We start from the raw sequence: 11453 nt of genomic DNA, 5'->3' as shown, positions 1-11453 counted from the left end.
CCGCCCTCCCTACTCCCTCCCTCACTCCCTAAGCCTGGTCGCTCTGCATTTGCGGGAAGCATCTGGGTTCATTTATCCCGGCCCAGGCAGGCCTGAGGACCCCTGTGCCCTCTCGGGTTGCAGGGTCTGAGCTTCAGTGTGGGTCCTTGTTGTGGAAAAGAAGAGCTTCGGCCTGCCCACTAGCCTGTCTGGACCATCTCAAAGCTCCCATCCACCCCTCCCCTTGCTTCCCCAGGCCCCCGACCCATCCCAGATGCCCTGAAGCATGGTTAGTGTAGTGCTTCATCTGAACTGAAAGATTCTAAACAGATTCATCCAGAAGCTACAGCACAGACAGCCCCCTTTGAGGTTTAGGAGGGTTTCATGGCAGATGGAAAAGAGGGACAGCGTGCAGAGGAAGCAAATCTGGTATTTCAAATAAATGTGTCTATGTGTGGGGGTGGGTGTGGCTGATAGCAACCTTACATGCAACTTACTTGTTTATGAATGCACACGTCAGTATTTGCATAATGAGACAAGCGGATATACACTACATCCGTAATGCGTGCGCAGGAATTGCACTCCCATGTCCCAAGGTGAAACAACTGAAAAATCCATTCAGCCTACTGTTTGGTTTAATCCACAGTCCACTCTGAGCCAAACGTCAGTCCAGGTTATCACACTGCACAGCTGAATGAAAGCAGAGTGAGTCTGGCTGGTTACTTAAAGTCATTGAGAAGTTATTCAAACATCCAGTTATTATGGTGTAAACAAAGGCGGCTTGTCACACGCTATTACAGATATGGTGTTTACAAGAATGCCACTTTAATGCAGTGTATGTTATGTATGATGATTAAGGATGGTGTTTGACAACCAACTGATTGGAAAAATGAAAGTAGATTATACAAGGCATTGTTTTGTTGTTAGACAGGCAGCAGAGACTTTGCATACAGAGTGAACTAGGCTGCCTATATGACTGATAAAGAAAGGATATAATAGGTTTTTATGTACAAATTATGTTTTTCTTATGAGAGAGGTAATTTACCATAAAAAAAGGCATAAAAGAAGCATAAAATGTCATGTTTGTCATGAGACACATATTTTCTGTCTTGTAAATACAGCAAATTAGATGGATTAGAGAGTTTTTTTTCAAATAAGAAGTTCACCACCATGCTGTTTTCTCCCATCCTATCTTTTATGCAAAACAGATTTGTCTGAATCGTCCCACACTATCTGGGCAGTCTGTCTGCCTTGTGTCTGTTCCCAAGTTATATAAAACTCCCACTTTGGCAAGTGTGAAGTTTGCTATGGTTTTTCCGTTGCACAATGGGTGTTTTCATCAGTGAGTTTGCGTTTTTCAAATGCTGAAGCACAACTGGAACGACTTTGGCATCAGTCTTAGTTCTCACACGAAACATATTTAATTAGAGGGTAAAGTAAAGTTGTTATAATCAAGCGGTTTGCAGGTTCATAGCCACTGTGTCCATCAACAGTCATGTGTATACTGATGTGTTGTTGAGCATGACGTTTAACTCCGACCTCTTCTTGGCAGGTCTGAAAAGAAGCATCAGCTGATTAACTGAAAACTGTGAAGAGAGATGATGATTTTTGGAAGAATTAAGGCAGTGGTTAGGTCTGGACCACCCAGTGGGGGCATAAAATTTAATTTAGCCAATCTGAAAAACCCCAGTTTATCCCTTTTAAATGTTTTTACTTCTTGAAAATAGTTACTTCTCTGTGTGTCTGTTCAGCTGAATGGTAAGAAAAGTCACTGGTAATATCACAGTACACTTTGCCAAAGCTTCAAAACACCATATTTAAAATCAGTATTATATGGAAAAGGAAAACACAGCTTTTTCATAAATTGCATCAAAGATTAATAGATAAAAATTCAATACAATTTGCCATTGACCCATGCGCTCCATCAATTCTGTTTTTTGGCACTCTAGTTTAGCTCCATGATTAGGAAACTTTGTTGTGACAACAAGTGACAGACCAATATATTCTTCAGTTATTTCCACATTTTAACTCTTTTTAACTGCTTTGTATCTGCATGGAGTTTGAAATGACATTAGGAAGAGTGATAGTGACAGAAACAGTATTCTTGAGCTGTAGAAAAAACAGGACAAAGCCACTGCCACAAGCGGCTGCTTTTTTCAGGTCAAAAATGTCTTACAAATTTGAATCTCATTACCATGTCATGAATACGTCTTTGGGAATCCATTAGGCATTTCCTGCCTAAAACTACAATAAAAATTCACATTCAACCAAAAAAGAAAGGAAAGAGCAGGGAATGAGAATAAAGCCCCGGCGAGAACATTTACTGTTTTAGTTCTTTCAGTCCACTTAAGAAGAGACAGGAAAAAAAGGAAAGAAAGATGTGAGTGACTGACAGATGATAGCAATAAAAGTAAGAACAAACTGGCCATTTTACTGCGGTAGGGCCATTTGAGAAGGGATTATTAACTTGTCAGCATTTCAAACTGAGACACAACTTTTTCTCCTCTTAAACACATCTCCATGTCTCTTGTTACTTTTATTAGAAAGTCTTTAAACCTTTTGACCCCAGAGGGCCTCCGTTATTGGCTGTTAATAGGGACACGCTGGTCAGTGGGGAGACCTCTAAGTGCCCTATTAATCATTTGTTTAGAGCGTGGGTCTATTTTGGAAGCTCTATGTTTAGTGTGGGTTAAAAATAGCTGGGAGAGATTGAGACAGCCGTCCGCCACTCATCGCTCTAGCTGTCAGGACACGTGGGCCCTTGGGGACGAGGGCAGGAGACCCCTCAAGCCATGGAAGTTCAAAGGGCACAAGGTTTATCATTATTACCCCCACTTACTCTTTGACAACTGACAGAATCATTGTTGGTTTGATTCCTAAAAATAGAGACTAAATATACAAAGCTTTTCTAGACATGACAAACAAAATCATTTCACCGAGTTTAAATTTGAAAGAATATTCCATGTTAACAGTCAAGAGTTTCATGTCAGAGCAGCTAGACACTGCAGTTTACATGGCTCAAGTAAATTTTGCAAGTCATGAATAATACAAGAGCAAAGCAAACCCTGCTACATGCTTCCTACACTAAATGCCACAAGTAAGTGAGTTGTTTGCTGGCAGATTGACAGTGATGGGAAATAAAATGTCATGGGATCAAATCATTAATCTTGTCAAATATTGTCATATGACAGGAGAAAATACAGGTGTGGAGATTGCATTGGCTGATAAAACATTACTTACAGCCATTTTTCCAATAAACGATGGACTCGGTGCTGTCAATATTTGGAGGGGATGTGAGGTATGCCCTGGCGAAGGCCATTTTGCGAGGAGCAGAGAGCCTGCTGGGAAAAATACAGTGGTTCATGCTGGGTCTCCGGGAAGCTGAAAAGCCACTGGCAAAAAGCTATGAATTATTTTGAGCGCAAAATACATTTTCTTTGAAGACTGTCGGGCCATTAGAGCCCTTTTGCTCCCTTTTAAATTGTTTTTATGCTGTGAGTAATGTTAACCTTTGCTTTTGTAGTCATGAAATTCTCTGTGCACCTTTTTCCCTCCTGGCACAAAGCACAGGTGGGTTGGAAAAGCTGGAAATAAAGTATAGGAACCATTTACTGTGAGGAAAGATGAGGCATGAGAAAGGAACTAAGGCTTTTATCTTACATCTACAGACCTCTGTTCCCAGGTATATAAGAGACTCTATCTACATAAGAATAAACCCACATAGAGATAACCATGTTTAATAAAGCTTCAAGTGAATATTGCAGCAAATATGTCATGAAATAACCACACACACACGCCACTGAAGGCATAATTAAGTCCCATAACACGTGTGCTGTTGAGTATGATGACTTTTCAAAAAGGAAGTGGTCCAGTTGTTCACATGATTACCATGAATGCAGTCATTAGGCCTCTGGGCACAGACCATGACACAGACACATAAAATGCCCTCCGTCCTAACTACAAGAACAATCAACAACATTGATCAGGGTGTTTTTTTCAGGGTAACTTTAACTCTAAAGTTTTGTTTTTGGTTGAAACTCCTGTTGTTAAAGAGAAGTTCTCAAATACCATCCAAAATGACACTCCACAAAAACCATAAGAAAAGTTAAATATCACAGTACACCATCAAAGGAAACTTGTGATGCAGGTTATATTTCATCAAGCGGGGCTGTTTTGCTGTTAAACATATTTAAATTGCTTTACTAAGTTAATGTAATACCATTAGCCTTATTAGAAGGAAAAACTAACAAAAAATTAATAATAGATGAAGCTTACTATCAGCAGATACTCATTATTCTGGGTCAGGGTTAAAAAGGGGGATTTTCCCAGTTCGGACTGACTGAGCCACTGAGTGACGTCAAACAGATACTTTTGCTTACGGGCCACTGAATCTGTGTAAGCCCCTTCAGTGATCCATCTGAATGATCATATGCACAGAGGTGGGACAGAAGCTGATTTAAGGCTTTACTAAATTGTCCGCACAACATTCTAAACACAGTAGGATAGATAATAACACGTCAAAAATCAATTTTATCATCACTTTTTTTCTGTGCCAGGGGCTTTAGGCTACAGACTGTGCAATACAACATCCTCTGTCCTTAACTCACACTCCCTAAAAAAAAAACCTTAAAGGGGGAAAAGAAATCCCAGAAAGAGTAACAGAGCAAGGATCCTCTTCAGTATGAACAGAGTTGTTCATGTGTACAGAACAGAATAATACAAATTAGAGAAATACAGCAAAGAATAGGATAACAACATGATAATGGATTTATGATATACACTCACTGGCCTTTTCATTAGTTACACCTGTGCAATCTAAACCAGTACCGCGCTCTGCTATAATTTTAAACATTTATGAAGCTTATAGCCTACATTTTCAATTTTTGTTGACATGGTTAAGAAGGTGAGACTACTTAATGTTTATTATTGAGGTCATAATGGGTGATGGTGGTGTAGGGTGCATTATATTGAATGGTGTTCCTTATATTTTGACCACTTTTTGGGGCTATTTGAGGAAAAATATTAGGAATACCGACCTCAGTAATAAACATATAATGAAAGTATCACTTTTTAGACAATGTTAACAAAAATGGAAAATTTATAAACTTCAAAAAAGTAGAATTGAAGGCAATGCTGTTGCATTGGATTGAATTAGATTGCACAGGTGTACCTAATGAAGAGGCCAGTGAGTGGCTATTGTAATATCTAAGACATAGATGGAGACTGATATACACGCACACTTTTCAACGGATCAATGCATGGATGTGACATGCACGAGGCACTGACCCGTTGACGGTGGCCCCTCGTGCCCTGCACCACGTGCACACAACGGCTTATCCTCTCTCGTCCTCCTTTCACTGCACCGGCTGCGTGATCTCCATGGGAACGTCGTCACGCAGGAGGAAGTGAACAGGACTATTTGACAGTCAGCTTGCTTAGCATGGCAGCAAAGGTAAGCGGATGAGTTATTTCCACAACAGTTTCTCCTGTTTCTGGAGAGATGTTCGCCTCTTCAAGGGTGTGCTCTCCGGGTGTGTGTCCTCCAGAGCCCGGTGTCCTCCGGAGCCCGGTGTCAGGACTGATGTCTGCCCGGAGTGCTCGCTGTCTGTCGGTTAGCCTGCTAAGAGGATGTGCTAGAGGTTAACACCGGCCATACGCCAATGACATTGAGGCTTTACAGTAGCCGGTTAGCTGCTTAATGTACATTTAGCTAACGGTACCTAAGTGAAGCTGACTGAGTTGTAATTTAAAAAAAAGTGACACAGCGCGAGAATAATGTCACCCCACCTGTACCTCATCCACCCTGCTCCTCCCAGGCCCCTTCTCCTGCTCACCGGTCTGGGTTTGAGTATAAAAAAGCCGGTGGTAGACACCGGTAACCTTGGTTAGCATCATGCTATATGCTGTGGCATCCCTGACATAAACTACCTGTTGGTGTCTGTTATTCCTATGGACCTGAGGGTAAAGCAACACCTCTCCTGTCATTGTTTGCGATTTAATTAGTTAGTATACATTTTAAGAAGGGACATTATACACTAACTCCTGATGTGAATCATTGAATAGTTGGTACCAGTTGTTATCTAACTTTTATAGTTAAAAAAAGGAACATTAATACAAACGCACAAGTATAAAAGACAAAAAATCAACAAGAACCAAAAACAGCACAGACTAAACAAAAGCACAGCAAAATCTCTGCAGTTTTCACAATACTAATGATTCAAAAGTCTGTCAGCACAGCATCAGCAAGGAGTCACCAAGTGACTCACTGTACAGATCAAAACTGGAAACAAAAGAGAAGTCACTGTGGCACAACCAAAGCAAAAACAAGAGCTCACTTCTTCAACCTCCATGTGAGCGTTTGAGTCTTTCATTTTTAAAAGTCACACCAGCAGGATCGTCTTCTATAGAGATACACAAAAGATGCACTGAGACCACTGGGATGAGTGTGGTTTTGATACAAACCTGATTCCGTACTTGTATTTAGATAATGTTATTATTTATGGTATTAACTTCTTGTTGCTTTTGCAGGCAGTTCTGCCTAGGAGGGCCGACCCCACTGAGTTGAAAGCCATTTTTGAAAAGGTGGGATTTTACCTCTTCACAAAGAAGCTTTTTATCATTTGATTCAGTTGTTTTTTTTTAGCAACTAAAGCTCGGCATGCGTCCTTGTATCTGCATCCATCTGTTTTTGTCTTTACAGTATGCCAGCATCAAGAAGAATGAGGAGTCCTTCATGTCACCGGAGGACTTTGTGGGCCGTTTCCTCCATGCCCACACAAACATTCGGCTGTCAGACGAGGCCACAAAACTGCTGGCTGGTGTGGTGGACCAAAAGAAAGATGGGTTGGTGTTGCGTGTCACTGCAGACACAATTAATATATCATTTTGTTTTAAAACAGTTCAAATGAGGTAGTCAATGTTTAAATAATCCTTGTAGCTTGGAGGGGTATTACACTATAATTGCTGTTGTAAGTAGCGTTATGCACAAAATGTAATAGATACAAATATAGACAGTTTTTTACAAGGATCAACAACAGAGTGTCTCATGAGGATTGACGTCATTGCTGTTGGACAATATTTCTGGCAGAAGTTGCTGATTTGGGTATGAAATTGTTCTGCTTTAAGCCACAAATCTATCTCTCCTTATTAAAATGAAGCCAACTGCTAAGTAGTAAGCTAATGGCAGACTCTGAATTAGTGCATGTATTATGTATCCCTTTGATCTTGTGTGACTAGCTTTCTCGTGTTATTTTGCATTTCATAAACAAACCAATGACTGAATCCTTTGGTGTAAAAAATGCACAGAAGGATGTTCATACTTGAATTATATAGCAAAGAGACATCAAACCACCAAAGGCCCCTTTCAGGTGTTTCCTTTTTTGTAGATACACCCCCAATTTCACACTTACTCCTCCCCCCATCCCCATCAGCCCTGTTTTTTACATTAATATGTATGTATTTAATGATACATAATGATGGGTAATAAAATGTTAGGGTAAGTCAAAAAAGATAAAAAAAAAAACCCCCAACACATTGCCATGGTAACCACCTGGGCTTCTACAAAGAGCAAAGTGCACATGGCTGCGTAGTTTCATGTTATTACATCTGCTTTAAGGTGAATGTGTGTGTGCGCGCACGCCTGCGAGCCCAGAGGACGGTGAGATGGAGTAGTGGGGGTTTTGGAATTGGAAAAAGAGAGAGCAAGGGACCCACACACACACACATGCAGTCACACACACACACACACACATACACACACACACACACACATAAAAAAACACACACGTGCACTGTAATTGCCCATGCTATTCAGGAGCACTCTGTTGCATTGTGCGGCTTTGGAGCAGGATAAATGGTGGCCGTGGCATCAGGGTAAATCTATTAGGAACCCATGGCCCAGGCTTTGTATCTAAACCTCATTTTGGTTTTGTGGAGGGGAATGGAAATGATATGAGGGCAAAACAGGAAAAAAAAGTCAGTTTTTTTTATTTCCGTTCTCCCAAATAATGTTTAGACCAAGGCATAAATGTGATTCTTTTTTTTTTTTTTTTTTTTTTTTTCACAGCTGACATTGTGAAGGCCTCATGATGCTCACACTTTTGTTATTTTCCTCCTCCTGAACTTCGATGGATAAATGATTTGACAAGACAGAGTATAGATCATTCTTTTGTGGACCTGTGCCTCATGAAAACACAAAACAAATAGATATAGAAAGCAGAGATAGAGATAGATACAATCAGCTCAATCAGTGCTAGCTGAAAAAAAACAGATTCATTGGTTTTTAAAAAATTTTTTTTTTAAGCAAACCTCATGAAAAAGAACAGGAGCAAAACAAAACAAACCACTTTAACGGCCGTATTTTCATCCAACGTGCCTGATCTTGTGCAAATACGTTGTGAAAAATAAGTTTCGTTTGGTATATGAGCGTAGTATATTTGAAGCTAGTGCGCCTGTTGCTGTTTTTTTTTTTTTTTTTTCGCGAGGTAGGACTCAATTTCAACAAGATGAGTCAGGGGTAATAGATTTAGCAGGGGGTCAGATGGCAGGCGGCGTGCTCGCTTACTTTTCTGCTGGAGTGTGACTGTGTGAGAGAAATTTTACTTAGATGCCAGTGTGTGTTTGAGTGTGTGTGTGTGTGTTTGGGGTGGGGTGGGGTGGGGGATGTAAACAGTGAAAATGCATTTGTCTGCCTCCCCCTCTGTGACTGTGTAAATCAGGGGATATAGTGACAGCCGTAACAATCTGTTATGTGGAAATCACTTTTCTCTCTCTTATTCTCCCCGCTCCCAGCGAGACAGAGAGAGACAGATAGATGATAAAGAAAGTGAGAAAGAGAGATGGAGCTTTGGGAGGGTGGGGATGTCTCAATTTCTAGGAATCAAACATTTTGTGTACGTGCTCGCCGACATACAGAATGGCGAGATTGTTTAAAGATGTTCCTCTTTCACTCGACTATCCATGTCCTCTCTTCTTTTTCTGCTTCTTCCTCCTCATCTTCACTTTCTTTACACTCTTACATACCATAATGCACTCAGAGCTCCCACCATTTCATTTGGGCTCTCTCTCTCTCTCCCTCTCTCTCTCTCTCTCTCTCTCTCTCTCTCGCATCTGTTCCAGTGTGAAAAAAACACTTCCCCAGTAGACTCATGGAGGTTTAAAAAAAAAAAGAAAAAACTTTGTTAAGAGAGCGTGCTGGGAAAATAGCAGTCTGCCAGCTGCTTCGGGCATTCTGGACTTGAACTGGTGGGTGTCCACTCGTAGGAACTTAACAGATACTGCCAGCTAGCACTCACCTGTGTGTGTGTGTGTGTGTGTGTGTGTGTGTGTGTGTGTTTATGGGTTTATGGGTGTGTCTGTGTGAAGGCACGCTCTAGGTGGGTGGAAGGCTGTCAGTAACAATGCCAAGATGCCAGGGACAGGAGATTATTGAAGCCCCTCTAGGCCCCTCTCTCCCACTACTATCAACGAAGAAGAGCTGTCTTTCTATCAGCCTGGCCTAACCAACACCATGCATTTATGTTACTTGTAAACAATGTTTCCAAGCCTGGTTTTCAGTGCAGAGGAGTGTATTTAGAAACCCGCTGAGAGGAGACAGAGATAAAAGCAGGGTGACGAAGATAAGATAAAAACAAACAAAAATATATAGAATATAGGGTGGAATTTTTATGCTGGACAGACGTATCGCTGACAGTTTAAATTGCATTGTATTGGCATCATAACAAAAGCGTCATTCAGCTGTCATCCATAGACAAACACGATAGAATCAAGTCTTTGTTTATGTCTTGTGTGTTACATCTCTCGTCTGATACATGTCACGGATATGTCTATGCCTGTTTAAAGATTTAACAAAATCCTGTGGAGTGAAGTAAGTACAGTGCACTGAAGAGATGAAGAGATGCCATGGGTACAGTATCCTGTTAGTCCTGTCTCCTAAGTTCATCCCAGGCTGTGTGGATCGGGCAGGCCTGGACACACGCCACAGCACTTGATGGTTGGGAGATGTTGTTGGTTGATTTGATTATTGAGTGTCTCATTGGGGTTGGTCTGCATAGCAAAAACGATGGCCTCCCCCAACTCTCATGGTAATCATTTTGCCGCCGTCATGGCGCTGCTAATCAACCATCATAAGCTTCATCCCTGGCTACAGAGCTGTGCGTAAATGCTTACGAGTATGTGGAATGTTTCTGTTATGGAGATGCCCCCTGGATCTTGTCCGGACTCCCCGGCCTAAACTATGGTCCAATCCCTCCGTGATCAGGAGCCCTCTCAGTTACACTAATATGCTGATTATCCACGTCTGGGAAAACACAGACAGGACGACCAGAATGCATGTAAAATGATGCGTGTGAAAAAAAAGAAGAGGAAGAAATCTGACTTTTCCCCTCAGTTCTATCTGGGAACACTATTGCTCTCTGAATCTTTGCTCTACAGCTCGCTTAAACTCCTTTATTAACCGCTCGGAAGTATAATTTCAGCGTGTACTATACATCTGTCACAAAGGACTGAACATTATTCAAGAGTTTGATAATAATCCAGCAGCGTGAGCAATGATGGTATTGGCTTTGTTTTTAACAGTGGATCCACAGTCTCAGCAGTGTTCTTTTGTGCCCCATTCCACCTACTTGCCATCAGCAGGGCCCTGCTCTTAAGAACTACCTGCTTAGTTAATAAAACAATTAGTCTCGCCTTTGAAACAACGACAGCTAATTTCATTTGCCACAGTGGAAAACTGTATGCTCACTTTAATTCCCTCTCCGTTTTCCTCTTAGTCCCTCTGCTGCACTCGATCCAACACACGTCTACTGAAGCCATCATAGGAATAGGTATTTCTGAGTTTTTGTTGAAAGCAGGTATTAATCCAAGCCTTTTGTGTTGACTGTTTTGGCTTCTCATATTTTTCGAGAATGTTTGACTGGAAGAATAACATTTTTTGCAGACTATATTACTACAAGACTTTAAAGGCATCAATCTAAACTGTGATTTTCAACCTTTTATTAGAGATCTCTAGCACTCACCAATTTCAAGAATATGTTACTTTTCTAGGTATTATTTAGATGAGCAGTACTTTTGTCAGCTCGTCTCTTTGTCGTTCTGTTTCTTCTGTACCTTATGTTTTTGCTTGTAAGTACATATAAGGATGTACATGTGCACCCACATGCAAACCGGAAGCACTCAGAGGCCAAATGAATGCCTCTAAATTTCATCAGTAACATAATTAATTACTGCAACCAGGAAAATGTAATCATTGCACCCCTCCTCACACACACTCCCCCCCCGTCAGAAATTGAAATAGGTTTAATAGAGGGATGCTTGGGGACCGCTCATTAGCACTGACCCTTCCTGTAATTATCAGATCCATTTGTGAAATTCATAATGGACTTGTGGCAACAGTGAACCAGGGCCTAAATAAAGGCTAGACTGCGTGGTCCAGTTCCCCACAGCAGGACTCTCCCAAGGGGGCTCTCAGTGGGTTC

General features: G+C 41.2%; 1 protein-coding gene across 1 annotated transcript in view; it reads left to right on the top strand.

Annotated features, from left to right (window-relative positions):
* The first annotated feature begins 5928 nt into the window (after positions 1-5928).
* The window catches only part of LOC128373916 (electrogenic aspartate/glutamate antiporter SLC25A13, mitochondrial), a 45911-nt gene continuing 40386 nt past the window's right edge, over positions 5929-11453 (top strand). The window contains exons 1-3 of the mRNA XM_053334112.1: positions 5929-5940; positions 6508-6561; positions 6680-6822. Of these exons, the coding sequence (XP_053190087.1) occupies positions 5929-5940; positions 6508-6561; positions 6680-6822 (209 nt within the window). The remainder of the gene's footprint in view (positions 5941-6507; positions 6562-6679; positions 6823-11453) is intronic.

Source organism: Scomber japonicus, chromosome 15 (genome assembly GCF_027409825.1).
Source record: "Scomber japonicus isolate fScoJap1 chromosome 15, fScoJap1.pri, whole genome shotgun sequence".
NCBI classification, from domain to species: Eukaryota; Metazoa; Chordata; class Actinopteri; order Scombriformes; family Scombridae; genus Scomber; species Scomber japonicus.
The sequence above is the reverse complement of the archived record's forward strand: the minus strand, read 5'-3'. Positions and strand labels throughout refer to the sequence as shown.